At 30.8% G+C, this 16,651-nt stretch overlaps 1 protein-coding gene across 1 annotated transcript; it reads right to left on the bottom strand.

The window, feature by feature from the left end:
• Positions 1-5,189: 5,189 nt before the first annotated feature.
• LOC120262253 (GTP-binding nuclear protein Ran1B-like) lies at positions 5,190-9,580 on the bottom strand. The gene is made up of 8 exons (XM_039270334.1): positions 9,424-9,580; positions 9,222-9,291; positions 9,077-9,133; positions 8,848-8,965; positions 6,414-6,503; positions 6,130-6,309; positions 5,964-6,041; positions 5,190-5,534 (listed from the first exon to the last, which is right to left on the bottom strand). Exons 1-8 carry the CDS (start codon positions 9,424-9,426, stop codon positions 5,465-5,467), a joined length of 666 nt encoding a protein of 221 aa, XP_039126268.1. The 5' UTR covers positions 9,427-9,580; the 3' UTR covers positions 5,190-5,464.
• Positions 9,581-16,651: the final 7,071 nt, after the last annotated feature.

Here is a 16,651-nt window from a genome sequence, read left to right as displayed (position 1 = left end):
AAAGTTACCAGCACTGTCTAAAATAAGTGAAAGTACAAAAACGCACCAATTATGACAAGAGGCAGACTAATAAACAAAATAAGTAGGATCGGCCACATACATCTAAAATGATATATTGAAAACTATAACTCTAGAGAGATAGAAAATATGACTTTTTCCACAAAGACCCATATTGAATCTAGTAAATAATACTCTATAGTACTTTCACTTCCAGCATTTTGACTTTACACTTAATCATTCATTATTGAGGTGAGAATCCAATAGACTTGAACAATTGTAATATCTAAGATCAATTGTACTTAATAATGTACAATTTTAATTTAAAATTTGTTTGAACATATTTTTTTAAATCAAAATGAATATTTAAGTATAACTATAAGATCAATTGTAATTATTTTTTTTACATTTATTTAATTGCAAAAGCTGCCAAATTTATTCCTATATTTTTACATATATTTTAACTTAGAAATTCTGAATAATAAGATTAACATGAATTGGATCACCAAATATCAAAACTTACAGTTTACCCCATTAATTGGTGGTGAGTAATTGAGTAAAATTTATAATTTATCAATATTTATTAAAAAAAAATACTAAAAAAATTAGTCCATTGCACTAGTGATTGAATACAAGATAAAATATAATTCTTTTATTTTCTAACCTTTGATATATAATTTGCAAGTATATGATCATATTCATTTCATAAATTATTTTAAAAATTACAAACAATTATAATATAGTAATTAGTAAATATAATGTGAAGTGACAAAAATCACCCCTAGAGATAATTAAACAAACAATAAAATTCATATTAGTATTTACGAAGCAAAGTGATGGAAATTAATATCAAACACAAGAAAAGATGATATATATATATATATATAGAGAGAGAGAGAGAGAGAGAGAGAGAGAGAGAGAGAGAGAGAGAGAGAGAGAGAGAGAAAGAAGAGGGCAATAATGGAAGGAAAAGAGAATGAGAAGAGGGAATGGGGTGGAGTTGGTGGTACAAAAGATAAACAAAGATAACAACCTCTGCTAAACAACAATACATTCCTCTTCTCTCCCTTTCCAAGAAAAAACAGCTTCCTTCTTTCCTTCTTATTTTCTATTTTATTTTATTTTTGAATTAAAAATATATATATATTTTTCCTCTTCCTTGTCTCTCTATTTAAAAAGTAAAACCATTTTTTTTAATCTTCACAATAAGAATAATAATGATAATAATAGTAAAGTTTTTATTATATTAATTCATATAATTTATATATATATTTGTATATAATAAGTTGAGAGATGAAAAAAGAAGGGGGGGCATTGTCAGCAAGTTTTGTGTCGTTTTGGGTTATGTCTTGTAGCCCCAAAACAATTAAAACAAAAGATCTTTTCTACCTCTCCATCATGTGCTCCATCTTTCCACAACAGGATACCTTCTCACGTGATATGCACATGCTCCTCCTTTTACATATCTTCTTATCTTTATTATATTTAATAATTTTTCATTTTTTATTGTTCAATTGATAAGGAAAGAAATAATAACCCATAATAAAACGAATTTATGTACAAAACCCATAACCCAAAAAATTATAGATAATTAAAATTATTTTCATCAGAATAAAATCATAAAATATATTTCAACAGATATTATAGTTCAAACGTAAATTATATTAATAAAATCATAAAATATATTTCAACAGATATTATAGTTCAAACGTAAATTATATTATTTTTGATTCAATTTGAGTCATACTTGATTTTACTTATTGTTAGAAGTAATATGAATCACCTAAATTTTTTAAACAGATTTATACCAAGAGATTTCAACCCTACTTCCTCCAATAAGATCAATAGTGAGCTACAGCTTTTATTTTGTTACTACCACCGCAAATTTTAAAAAAGTAATTATAATTTGAAAATTCATATAAATGATTCTATAAAATTTTTTGAGTCAAATCAAACCGAATTTGAGGTATAAACAATAAATAATTACAATCAATAAAGACCAAATAATCACAATCTCTCATGAACATGATGTGCATAGTTATGCTTGTGAAACAAAATACTGTTTTAAAGTCTACATAATACTTTTTATATACTTTCAAAACAAATGAAAATATTATTATGTTATAAACTTGATTGAAAGATATTTAGCACCGCATGCATGCTGGCTCTCAAAAACCCATTTTACTACTCTTTCAAGCTTTCAATTCATCATCATCACCATCATCTCCTTCCTTTTTGTATTTCTCTATCTCTTTCTCTCCTTATCATTCAAAGAAGTCCCCATCAAAAACTATTCTTTTGTCACTAATGGAATTATCTAATTTTGTTCAACCAAACACTCAAAAGGAACACTATATATATATATATATATATATATATATCAAAAGAATGACATGATTATTAATCATATTGTATCATACTAATTAAATCTGTAATAACAGGATTAGGTTAATGTTTGATTTTTAATTTGACATGTTTAATGATATTATTTTCATATTGAAAATATATTTCTAGCATATTCTGATCATCATGATCTGTTTATAGCTTACCAATAGAAATTATCATTGTCTATTCCCATCTTATCAAGGCAAAATATCTTTATATTAATTTTATGATTAAGAATAACTAATCATTTCACATCAATCAATTCCACAAGTCTTTGTAAAGATGTGTATGTTTTACTTACATGATAGAATTACTTAATTAAATAGTTTTTTAGATTTATAATCATTTGTATAATAAACTTATATTTAAAAATATTAATTTATATTAGACAAAAGTAAAATTTTCAAGATATTTAAATGGGGAGAAAAAAAAAGTAATTCAACAATTTACTAAGATGATCAAAAGCTAGCCATCAATTTTTTTTTTTTTTTTAACAAAATGGACAAACGAGGTCAGGGTGTGAACATGTGAGTAGTTAATATTTTACCTCATATCTGCACTCACATTGAGTGAGCTAAAATTTGAAACTGCACTTTTAGTAAAAATATAAACATTTTAAAAAAAATTATTAGTATTAATAGATTAAGAGTTCATTCGCTGGCAATAAAAAAATATATATTTGAAGTGATCCACATTTTTAATATGAATTCAAGTTACATTTTATGTTGGTCTTGACCCATTAGTTTTCATCTATTGAATAGCTTTATCAAGTTGCAAGCATGGAACTCACACATGAAGAAAGCATGCCATTGTATTAAAAAAAAAGAAAAAAGAAAAAAGTGAGTCTATCTAGAGAGTAGTCCTTAGTTCATAGATTGAATAAAATTAGAAAGAAAAGTTTGAAGGCATGCGCTTAGACGCACACAAAGAAAGAAAAAGAAACATGCTTTTAGACTTTGACCTTAAAAATCATACATACATAAAAATAAAAAAAAGCTTTTGTTTGTGGGTCTCATATCTCTCTCTCTATTTTTCTATTTTCTCTCAATCTCTCAAGCATCAAAAAGACTTTCTCTAAAGATCAAAGAAAACACACCAAAAAGCACTTAATATATTCTGGCATTGGAAAAGGCAACGTGTACCACATTTGAGACATCAAATGTGCAAAAAGATAACATTTGGCCACCCATGAAGGACATAACATTTCAATAAAATATAGTTTCTAACAAATAGAAAAAAGAGAGGAAATTCTGAAAATTATAACACTACTAGACAGATTTCTTATTGATAATATTATTAAATCCACCACTGTACAGTTCGGTCCAAAGGTTTTTATAGTATGGTTAGGATATTATTTTATATTATAATAAATTAATTTTTTTTATAACTATATGTTAATTTTTATTTTAAAATTCTGTTTGATTTTGAGATATTTACTTGATAATATATAAATAAATATATATAGATTAGAAAAAGAAAAAGGGTAAAAAAAGTGGGAAAGGGAGTATGAAGGTTCGTTGGGAAAGGAGCAGCAGAGAGTGAGTGAGAATGGGGAACTAAATGGATGGGTCCGACCAACAACCGACAGCAGGCAAGTCCATGCTGGCATGAACTCCCAATGGACCATTTTTATTTTTATATATATATATATATATATTTATATATATAAATATAAAAATATATATGTATATGCTTGCAGCTCACTGTCTCATTGGACCCCTGCTTTGTCTCTCTCTTGTCTTTGCCTTGTCACACTGCATGCTCATGGTCCTACACCTACATACACACAACAACAACAACAACAACAACAATAACAACAACAACACCAGAGTAAAAGTAAACACATGCCAACGCTGGTCTCTCATTACAATACATGCATGCAAATATGCAATATGCATGCAATGCACTGACTATGTGAATGTGAGTGTTTTCCAGTAAGTTTAGCACAAATGCTGTTGTTGTTTGGTGGTGGATGTGGTGGTGGTGGTGGTGGTCTTAGCATTGTTGGTAGTGTGTTGGTAAAGGAATAATGGATGTGTAATAGAAAGCAGTGGAATGAGGGGGTGTTTCCCTATTGAAACAGGAAGGGGTTGTTAGCTAGGTCCATTAGTTAGTACTGTGATGATGGACAGCATTAGAACTTGGCATGACATGTGCTCTTGTTTCTTATTGTCTTTTCAAAGTAGTAGACTTGAAGATTGTTTTGAGTGTTTCATGGGATATTGAAAAGAATCAAAAGAAGAAGAAAAACATGATGATGATGAAGAAGAAGAAGAGCATAAAAAAAGAAGAAGAAGAAGAAGAAGAAGAAGAAGAATAGCATAAAGAAGAAGAAGAAGAAGAAGAAGAAGGGAATTTGGATAGGGTTTGTATTATGAGTAGGATGGAAATGAATGCATGACAATGGCATGAGAGGTGGTCCATTGCAGTGTTTAAGTGGCCGACCCAAACCGACCAGACCAAACCCGACCGGACAACAAATGAGCAGCGCTATTTATTTTTATGTGTTCCTGGAACAGGATGGCTTCTTCAGCTTCTTCTTCTTTGGGTTTTAATTCTCATATTTAATATATGTTGGTTTTATGTCTCAAATAAATTTTCATAGGACCTTTCATTAATTCACTCACAATACCTTCTTGGTTTACATGATATATATTATATGTCTTCATTATGTATTTGATATGCTATTATATATACTCTGTGTTTTATCAGAGATTTTTTTTCTTCTCTCTCTTAATGCTTTGTTATATTTGAATTTTCATAAATAATACCTAGCAGATGAATAATTTGGAAAGATAAAAAAGGAGTGATATAATCCCTCAGCAACATTTTCAAAAACAGATCCTAGATTCAAAAGGATCATCATGCATAACATTTTGCAAATTTAAAAAGGGCTAAAAAAAGAGAAAAGGGAAAAAAAGAAAGAAAAAGACAAAAAGAGACCTTGAAGTCTATAGTATTTGAACAAAAGGCAGCCCATAACAAGCCATCTGTCCAGCCAAACCCCCTAGCATAACAGAGAATAGAGAACTCAAATGAGAAACAAGCAAGCAGTTGGGCAGCAACTTGAGCTATCCCAGTTCTACTCGAATGCATCATCATCATCATCTGGAAGTGGTTGTGCGGCTGCTGCAGCTATCTCAGCCTCATACCTGAAAAATGAATAAATTTAGCTTACGTGCATAATACAACAGAAAATACATGTACAAAGGATTCATAAGACTAAATCATTAGGCAGTATCCCCGAGCAATTCCTTTGCTTTGCTTCTCATTCTATCAATCAATAATATAACTTATTATCATTCATTCATCAATAGTCAAACAATGCAGGTCATCGATTCTCAAATCCAGTAGACCGGGGTCTATCACTGTCCAAACATCAAATTTAAGGGAATGATCAAATTTCAAGTGTGGTGTAAGGCTATCCTACCTTTATAACTGGCTAAAAATTGAAAAATGGCATCAAGTTCAAGTTCAAGTTAATGCCAAAAAAAAAAAAAAAAACAGTGATTGAATTCTCCATGTCATATTACTAAAATTATATCTTGAAATGTAATTCTCAAGCATGGTAAGTCACTTACTGCTGCTGTGCAGCAAGGTCAATTTGAACTTCAGGAGGAGCAAGAGCTGGTGATTCAACAAAGTGAAGGTTTGGATCCCTGCAACATAACAAGCATTCACATCAGAACCATCTCAAGGACACTGGTTCATAGCTTTAAAGAACTTCAAAACTAATACTCATTTTACCCTGCAAGCTTTCTGGCCAAATAAAGGAATGGCTTCTCAAAATTGTAATTACTTTTAGCAGAAATTTCATAGTATTGGAGATTCTTCTTCCTGTGGAAAGTGACCATCTTTGCCTTCACCTGCCTGTTCTTGACATCAACCTTGTTGCCACAAAGAACAATAGGAATATTCTCACAGACCCTGAATGGAACCAAATGAAAAAATGAGAAATCAACCACTGTAGTCATCAGACCTTAACAAGGCAAAAAGAAGGTGGATCTCCACCAAGGATTTGTAAAGCTCACCGGCAGAGGTCCCTGTGCCATGTAGGAACATTTTTGTATGTAAGCCGTGCAGTGACATCAAACATAATGATCGCACATTGTCCATGAATACTGAGGGGAAAAAAGAGAAGACATGTTATGAGGCTTCAATTGAAAACTATGTAAGATAGACATATAAAGAAAAAGAGCCTTATGTGGTTAAACTTCTTTTGAGAACACTACACGAAAGATATTAAGACACCTCATATGTTATTAAGATGACAATTTTGAAATTAAAAAGTACAAAAAATGAACAATAAAACCAAAAAAGACTTTACTAAAAAGCAAAATTATATTTTTTGAAAAGAAACCATAAGAAACACTACTCTCAGATGGGTATGACAATCCGACATCCAAAAAATGTGAACATATTCCTTCTGACTTTTTAACTAGGTCCCAATTCATGGATGGGCACAACTGCAAAATCAAAGAAAAAAAGAATACACCAAAACTAACATCTTGACATAAAACAACCACGTAAAAAATGCATTCTACCATCAAACAGAAAAACCACAAATAAAGAAAAAATGAATCATATATGTGTGTGTGTGTATATATCTTTACAATACAAATGGATATTGACCATATTACTGTTACGTCTAGCTTATGAAACATAGCTTCAAGATTTGCATCACATCAAAAGTTAACTTTTTTGGCTTTTTCTATAATAAAAAATGCACACAATACAACATATTGGGAGGAGATGTAGCACGAATGCAATAATACAAGGAACTAGAAAAACATATGGCAAAGGAGCAAATAAATCACAAACTCATCCCTAACAGTACAGTGTCTCAAATTTTTTTTTTTTTATATTTTTCTAACAAGCGGATAGTGTTAATAATGTCAAACGGAAACCAGACAAGAACTAAATCTTATAGAACGAACTTTTAGTATGCAACCTATAGAAATTAGGTAAATACTAAATAATATTATAGACCTCAGACCAAAAAATGAACAAAATACCTTTCAATCTTATAACAATTATTTGATCTTTCCAAGAAATAGCCTCCGACATAAAATGGCAATTCATTACATTCACCATTCGAGCATTAATGTTTAAGCCAATAAATTAAAGAAATAACAATCAACACTTATATCATACATAAAGTATACCAGTAGACAATTAAAATCAAGCCCATACTAATGGATGATAACGTCTGATGAGCGAGATTATCATTAAATAGAAACAATGGCTATTATTCTACATCACACGCTATAGGAATGAAAAAAAAGTCATGCATTTGCTACATTTAAGTTTTAAATTGCAAATTTAAATTAAGCACAGGCAAAACCTCGGAAGACAATAATAATATATTTAAAATTAAAGAAAATTATCAGTCCATTGTTGTCCTACTATGAGAATAGTAAACAACTGATTACTATGTTATGATAAAAATATCATATTCTTCAAAGGCAACAAACTTTGGAGGATTCAAATATTAAGCTTTCATAGAGAGATCTTTAGCTTCTTGCAAACACATTTTTTACTTTCATTTTGAATGCATTCAAATCAAAGTTCCGTACAAAGATGGATTCATGAAATTTAAACTAGACAGTTTTCCAACTAACAGTTAAAATTCAGTAAGGTTTTGGACCTGATAATTTTTGACTTGATCGTATAGCAGAAGTGTATGCATAAGTACAATTAAATGCAGTTCGTTTCTGTAGTATGCAACCGTGAAATGAAAGAAATCCAATTTGCTTGAAAAAAAGTTCAATTAAAAAGCTATCAAATAAACACTCAAATATCTGCATCATAGGAAATAGCTTCAAAAAGGGATTGACATATTTGCAACAAATCTAAAATGAACTAATTAAGCATTACAGCAGTCAAATTGTAATCCAACATCCAACCACCTTCACAGTTCAATAGAATTTGAAATCAACAATACTAAGCATAATAGCATTGTCCAAACGATGTAAACCAGCAGAAATCCAACACGAAGTTTCCAAGAAAAGTGTGCAAACATTAACAATCACAAAAATCAAACCAGAGTTACTTATCTGAGGCAATGACATGATAATAAAGACAAACCAAGAACATAAGGCAGCTGAATATTGCAGCATAAAAAGTATCAAGTAAAGTACATTAATATAGGATAGGTATAGTCTTCAAATCCAACAAGATGGGAAGAGAAAAGGCAGTAAGCACCTAAACTCTGGGAAATTTCAGATCTTACAAGGGCATATGTCAACATAAATCAGGGTGATGGAGAAGTGACAATGTACAAAGTACTCCATACCACTGAAGCATAAAAAGAACAAATATGAAGAATATGACACATCCATAAAATTGATGCCCAAAAAACATTTATGAAGAGCATTGCACAATTGAACATCATAAATGCAACCAAAAGAATGCACATACGCACAACCAAAAGATGAAATAAAGAGTGAAAGCCTGAGAACTCACTAATATCCATCCCGAAGACCACCAAATTTCTCCTGCCCAGCGGTATCCCAGCAGTAGAACCGGATCTTCCCACAGTTCGTGTGGAAATCCAACGGATGAACTTCAACACCAATTGTTGCTGCAAAAAGATTCAACCACCGATCAATCAAACTAACTGAAAATAAATATATATAAACAAATAAAGAGACAAACTCCAAAAAGAACAAAAACAACAAAACGGAGATCATACGCTCGTATTTCTTCTCAAATTCCCCAGTAAGATGCCTTTTCACAAATGTCGTCTTTCCTACAATGATCAAAACCCAACGCATCAAATCCAATCCAAAAACCCTAAATCCCAAGAAACCAAGCTACAACCCTAACAAGATACACACCTGTACCGCCATCGCCAACGATCACAAGCTTGAAACTAGGGTAATCAACAGTTTGCTGGCTCGGAAGCGCCTGCAACAAAGATTATCAGAAACTCCCCTCAAAATGCTCGAAACCAAACGAGAAAAACATCAACAGAGATCGCCATGGAAGGCTCAAAATCCCAGAAAAGATGGAAAATGAAGGAGAGAAGAAGGATGATACCATCGCTAGCTTCGATTTGGAGATGCGGCTCGCGGGAGAGGGCTTTGGAGAGCTCACTGGGCTTTGGAGAGGGTTTTATCGAGGAGAGAGGCAAAGAAAGAAGATGTCTCCGCTTCCATTCGACGCGACGCCCTTTGGTGGCCTAGATCCAACGCGACCATTTCAGCCGTTCGATGTGATCCCGCTCTTCCACTGAATTCAATTTACACCGTACACGTGGCGATGATATCCTTGTTTCCTTTTTCTAGTTTCTTCGATGGATTTGGTCTGTAATTCCAATGGTCTTGGCCCATTAGTGATAAGAAAACGAGGCCCAGATACAAGGCCATGCTCATCACGGCAATTTTTTTTTTTTTTTTTAAAGAAAATAATGTATAATTTTTACACCAAAGAAAGAAAAACAAAAAGGAAAATAGTGTATAATTTTTTGTAAAATGGATAAGTGACCAAAAAGAGGAACTATCACTTTTGGTTCTTATAAAAACAATGCATTAAAGAAAATGAATTATTTTGAATAAAATAATTTTAAGGTTCTTAATAATTATAATATTTTTTTAATAAAAAAATACTAATAATTAATAATGTGTAATTAGAAAAAGAATATATTATTGAGAATGTGCAAATGAACCTTCTTATTAAAAATGTGATCATAATTAAAGATGTCATATGTAATGCAAATATAGTAATTCTAGGTGCCTTATTTTTAATGCCAACCGAGTGATAGCTCGAAGTTAGTCCCTACTCTTTGCAAATGTTCCTTGAGGGTTGAACATATTATCACGAAATCCCTCTTTATAAAAATCTAACTCATGGTTTTTATTATTGTCCTTTGTTCTTATTCTTCCTTGATAATCGGTTAAAAATAATAAATCATAAATAAATTTTTGATTATGCATGTTTTTAAGTGATTGTGAATTCATGATTTTCATTAACTGTGGATGTTAATTACTTTGAACTTTGTTACAAGAACCTCTAACATTGAACAAGTATGAATGAGTGACAAAATGGAAGAAAATAGCAAATTTTATTAAGTTTATAAAAGTAATAAATACATGAATTTAACTAAGTTACTAAAATTAAAGCCCTGTTACTGTTTGCAAAGTCTTCAATTTTTTTGACTCACAAAATTTTAATAATATTTAACATCTTTTTACTTTGGGCCTCCAGAGTTATATTTGTAATCATTTAAGATTTTAGTCCTTGACTCCTCCATAGTTTTGATTGTTGACTTGATACGTGCAAAGGCATGTCATAATTTTCTCACATCATTAGCTCACTAACTTACCTGTTTTGACTTGTTTTCCCTTGAGGTCTTTGAATTTTATATCTTTAACTTCCAACTTTCTAATATTTGCTAACTTAAAATTGTGTGTCTATTTAATTCATGAAAGAACTTTGCTTTCATGTGTGGGATCTCTTTATTAACATCTAAAATTATCAATCATTATACTAGTTCATTTTCTTTCATTGCTGAATGTAGAGTTTTTCTCTACATTATTGCATGCAAGAGGTCTCTTTCTTTTTCTATCTTCACATGAGGCATCTTTTTTCCTTATCATTTGAAAGGGTTCCTTCTTTATCATTTATCACTTGACGGAGAGTGCATTTCTTCATCGTTAAAAATTTCTCTTTCCTTCATCAATTGAGAGAATCTCTTCTTTATCTTTTTTTTTTCTTCTTTTTTTCTGTGCCAAGATAAGTAGCTACGCCGCTAAAGAAGGCAGTGCATGTACAATTCTCAACAGAGCAAGTGGGTGCAGGGCCTATGCACATATGTGCATTGCGACCATCCGTGCATAACCGCTGCTCACACTCCCAAAAGTATACTCTCATCAGTGTTTCAAACTCTCATCATTTGTGTAGCATTCTTGGCGGACCGGCGAATTTCTTCTTTATCTTTAGTTGAAAGAGACCACTCTCTTTATATCTTGAGGGGTTGATCCACTTGATTGCTTGAAGAAGTTCCTTTTTTTAACATTTAAGGAGTCTTAGCATTATGTTTCTCATGCAAGTGTAGTATGTATTAGTGATGAAAAACTAATACAATAATCATTTTGTAGCATAGGTGCTACGTATTAATAAGAGGCCATGCACTACATTAATTATCTCTTTAAATCATCCTTGTCTTAAATCACTATAGGTGTCAATTATCAGCAATAATCACCTCATTATCATTTAGCTTTATTTTCCAAATATGCAATGATGAGCTCCTTTAAAATGAGTAGTTGAACATTGTATTGAACTTCATGTGCTATTATCTTTGACTGCTATTGGTATCAAGAGGCACTGATAAAGCTCTAACGAAGAGAATAGTTGAACATTACTTTTACCTCACAATAGATCTTCAGCTTAAAAGGATATCTTCATCAACCCTTGCAAGTGTCAAGAGGCAATGGTGAGACTCTCTTGAAAAGAGTAGTCATGATATTGCTTTGACCTCATAGTAGTTCTTTAGGTTCTAAGGAAGGTCTTCATCAAATCTATGAGTTTTAAGAAAGAATGGTTAGCTCTCTGAAGTAAGTAGTTAAATACTGCGTTGACCTCACAATAAATTTTTAGCTTCACTAGATTGTCTCTATCAACTCTCTTGAGTGCCAAGAGGCAATAGTGACTCTTTTGAAGAGAGCAATCAAACATTGCTTTGACCTTATAGTAGATCTTTCGCTTCATAAAATGTGATCTTCATAAACCCCTATAAGTGTCAAGAAATGGTGAGCTCCCTTGAAAAGGGTAGTTAAACACTTTATTGACCTTAATTAAAGCTTCAACTTCAATGAATTATCTCTATCAATCATCATGAATATGAAGAGGTAATTGTGAGACTCCCTTGAAGAGAGTAGTTAACCATTACTTTGACCTCATAGTATGTCAACTTCAAGTGATTATTTTTCATCAACTATTAATAGTATCAAAAGGTAATCATAGGGGGGAGGGCAACCAACAGTGTTAATGGACACCCCTATCTAGCCATCCCTCTAATCTTTCACGATCTGTCATTCATCCAACCAGCAGTCAGAGCCATTCATCTAACTTAGATCTAAGCCCTTGATTAGTATAAAGAATTCTAATCCCAAAGCAGGTAAACAGAGCATGAAAGATAACCATCTAGAGTGCATTAAGATTAGTTTGAATGAAACTTAGTGCTTTGTTGGCAGTCAATTTTCTTGGTATACCTAAACACTATGTGTTCTCCAACCTTCATTATTTTGGATCAAATCATAAGCAGTCAAGCACAAAGTCATTGGGCCTTCATTCCTCGATCAGTGCTCTAAAGTCCGATCTTTCCTATATTTCCAGCGAAGATTCGATCTCTCCGGCGAAATAAAATAGGTGATGAATGGTTGAATGATATGATGGTATGCTATACTAAGAGAGAAATATTTGCTAAAATTAATAAAGAAATATTGCAACATTTTCAAAAAAAGAAAAATCGGAGGATTTAGCTCTCCCATTGAAGTCATTAGCGGTATTTTTATTTTTGTATATTAAAGTATTGCACTCAATGTATTATTTTGAATTTCTACTTAAAAAAAATTTAATTGATTTTTTTTTTTAGTTTGCAGGGCCGCCCTTAGGTAATAGTGAGGCTTTCTTGGAAGGGATAATCAAAGACTACATTGATTTGATACTAAAACTTTAGCTTCAATAGATTATCTCTGTCAACCCTTATGACTACCAAGAGACATTAGTGAGATTTTCTTGAAGAGAGTCATCAAACACTACAATGATCTCATAGTAGGTCTTTAGCTTCAAAGAATTGTTTCATCAACCCTATGGGTATCAAGAGAAAATGGTGAAACTCTCTTGAAAAAAGAAGTTAAACACTATTTTGACCTTATAATTTAGTTTGAAAAATATCTTCATTAACCCTAGTGAGTGTTAAGAGCTAACTATAAGAGTCTAGAGACGTCTTTAAAAAAAGTAGTCAAACATTCTACTAACCTCACAATAGGTCTTTGGCTTCTTATCTTATCTTCTTCAACCCCTATGAGTGTTAAGAAACAATGATGTGCCCTCACGAAAAAAGTAATAATATTTCATTCACTCCACATCAAATCCTTAGTTTCACATGTTGATCCTTAGTCATCAAAGGCAAAAGTGAGACTCTTTTGAAGAGAGCATTCAAACATTACTTTGACCTCATAATGGATCTTTAGCTACAAAAGGATTGTTTTTCAATCCTAAAGCTCATGATCATTTTTTAATTTTTAATTTCAATATTTTTTTAAAATTTTGAATTCTCATCCAAATATTGTTTAAGGTAGCCTAAGTTTTACTCAAAATAAGAAAAATAACATTAGGCATTCTTTATTCTTTTAAAATTTGAGTTTAATTGGAGTTATAGCCTTAGGGTGTGTCTGATGTGTAAATTTTTGAAGGACAGTCTGGACAGTAAAAACAATTTTTTTATGTCACTTGTTTGATTTGCAATAGGGTGGAAATATAACACAAAATGGTGTTTAAATGCTCAGTTTGATGAATTTTTGTACCTTAAAGCATGATACAAAAAATTCAATGAGGTACAACACAATTAAAAGACATAATTAGTCACAATTAAATTAAAAATCAGAACAATGCCTCATAGCTAGTGTTTTCATGAAAATTTATATAGTCTATTAATAAATAAATTTGGTGAATTACTTTATGAAAAATCAAATTTCTTATCTTGAATATTTCTTGCATTTAATTATTAATAAACATATTTTTAATATTAAAAAAGTAATTATGAATTAATAATTTTACTAATATTTAAAAAATAATGGTGAATATGGAAAAAGAGAGAAAGTTTCATAAAATATTGTTTTTGCTTTTTTTAATTGCAAAACAAACATTGCTATATACAAATGGTAATATAGTAATTTTAAATGGAAAAAAACATAAAAAAATTTATGAGCATAACAGATAAGGCGTTTGCTCCCACGTGGGAGCAGGTTTGCAGTCCAATCCCTGTGCCATCGGCTATTCGCACACCCTTGACTGTTACGCTTGTTGCATTTGTCAAAAAACAAATTGTGCTAGCCATTTAATATAAAAAATAAAACAATACAAGCATTTGTGCTATATGTGTTGATTATGTTATTTTCATCTACAAATCAAACATACCCTTAATCATGATATAATTCAAATTTAAAACAAATTTATATAAACATCTGTATGGAAACAAAGAATAGGAAAGAGACAAAAACAAATAATAAAAATAAAAAATAAAGAAAATAAAGTATGGTATTTTCTGAAGTTTTTACGCTGGAGTAAAGGTAAAGGATTAAAAGACATTATTTTGGGAAAAAAAGGTGATAAAAATATCAAGAACTAATGAATTTTTTTTTTATTAACCAATGTTGTGAGAGAAAGTTCATGAAATAATTTAATCCCAAAACTTTAGAGAACATTAAAATGATTGGCATTTTACTTGATATTGCTTAACATTTTACTTGATATCTCTTAAAATGATTGGCTTACAAAGAATTAATTCCAACAAACTTAGTAAGGAGTATCATAGTTTGTTTGTTTGTAAGCAAAAGTTTTTTTTTTCAAATATTACTTGCAAATTGGCCTAATAGAAATCATGCTTATATTCATTATAATTGGCTTTTGTACAAAATTAATGAATGCAATTAAACCTTTCTACTATCAATGATATAATTAATGCAAATAAATATTTAAGTGCAATAATACTTTTAAAAAGATTTATAATTGTTTCTTGAAATGCGCAAATTAAAACAACTAGACAAATTCCTTTGCCCGGTTTTTTTTTTTTTAACAATTTTGATGGTTGTAAGGCAATATTACTTATAAACATAATTTTAAACATATAAATATTTTAATTAATAAAATTACAAAATCATGTACAAAGTTCATATTAGAAAATGAATAAAGTAAATCAGTAAATGCAAATGCAAATGAAACATTCCCAGCAGGAGAACCATTAAAAAAAGAGAATAGAAATGAAAGGGTCAGAAAATTTAATTACATAATAATAGATATCACAACCTCTTCTACAACTCATTAAAAAAATTAAAATCAATCATCATATTTTAGAAATACATTCTGTTTCTGGAGTTTTAATATCTCTTGTCTTTTAATTTTCTACCTTTTGAAATATTTAATTTTCTCTAATTTGCTTAGATATAAACCAAGCAAATGTCCATTTTCAATTATGACTTGTAAATTGGCTAAAATAAAGTTAATGTTAAGTATATAATATTTTCAATATTTGACATAAAAATAATTAATAATCATTTTTATGTATATTTCCAATTTTTGTTTAATTGTAACATAAAATTTATCTATTTATATAAAAATTGCCATTGATGATTTCTAAAAACACTCCTTTTTTCTTGTATTTGTCTGTTTTTTCTTTAATAAAATTTTGTGATTTTTTTAATTGTTTATATTTTTCTTTAAGGATATTTTGATTGATTGATTTATTTTAGTAAAATAATAATAAATTATGATTAAAGTTTTTGGCCTTGTGAATAATAAATCATTATTATTGTTTGTCAGTTCACAACCTCTCTAATTATATGGAATGTTGTGATCAACATGATCTTTTGAAAGTGAGAACTCAAAAGTTTTATCAACACCATGCAATTAATTAAAATTAAAGAGACCACAATTGATAATTATATATCTCTTCCCTCTTAGTTTATTATCTTTTCTTGTCGGGGTTACTTGCACTACAACAATGAAAAACTTTGCAGAAGCATCGCAGGAAAATCACTGTTCATGATAATGTAGCAATTCACTGTTCATGCATACGGTCTCTATACGGTTGCCATGCTGGCCATAGATTTAGTGCAAACTCTCTGGAAAACCTATACGGGATCTATACGGGCTGTATGGCACTTGGATGCCCTAGGCAAAACTCTTTGAATGTCTATATGACCTCCATATGCCTCTCATATACCCATATGACATCTCATATGCCTCTCATATGCCCATATGGCACCCATATGCATCATGAACAATTCCAAGCTACCTCTATAAGGGCTCAAAACCCTCCTAGGTTAACAACAACCCTTAAGAGTGCGATTACAACCCCTCTTTGTACCTAGAATGGGTTAATGAGCTCTAAATATGATAAATGCGCATTCAACATGCAAGACACCAATTATAGCGTGGAAAACCCTACAAATCGAGGGGAAAATCATGAGACTCTTCAAAGTCACTTACAAATGCTTCACTACATCAACAATGGGATACAATGAGTTCTCTCTCTAAATACAAC

The sequence above is a fragment of the Dioscorea cayenensis genome, chromosome 5 (assembly GCF_009730915.1).
Source record: "Dioscorea cayenensis subsp. rotundata cultivar TDr96_F1 chromosome 5, TDr96_F1_v2_PseudoChromosome.rev07_lg8_w22 25.fasta, whole genome shotgun sequence".
In the NCBI taxonomy this organism is placed as follows: domain Eukaryota; kingdom Viridiplantae; phylum Streptophyta; class Magnoliopsida; order Dioscoreales; family Dioscoreaceae; genus Dioscorea; species Dioscorea cayenensis.
Note: the sequence above shows the minus strand (reverse complement) of the source record. Positions and strands in the feature narration are given on the sequence as shown.

Bases quoted from the DNA above. Each gene is read 5' to 3' on its own strand.
- LOC120262253 (XM_039270334.1), bottom strand. The intron at 9,134-9,221 runs GTGTGTATCTTG...TGATCATTGTAG, and splicing joins CGTTGGCGATGGCGGTACAG to GAAAGACGACATTTGTGAAA. The intron at 6,042-6,129 runs GTAAAATGAGTA...GTTATGTTGCAG, and splicing joins TTGGCCAGAAAGCTTGCAGG to GGATCCAAACCTTCACTTTG.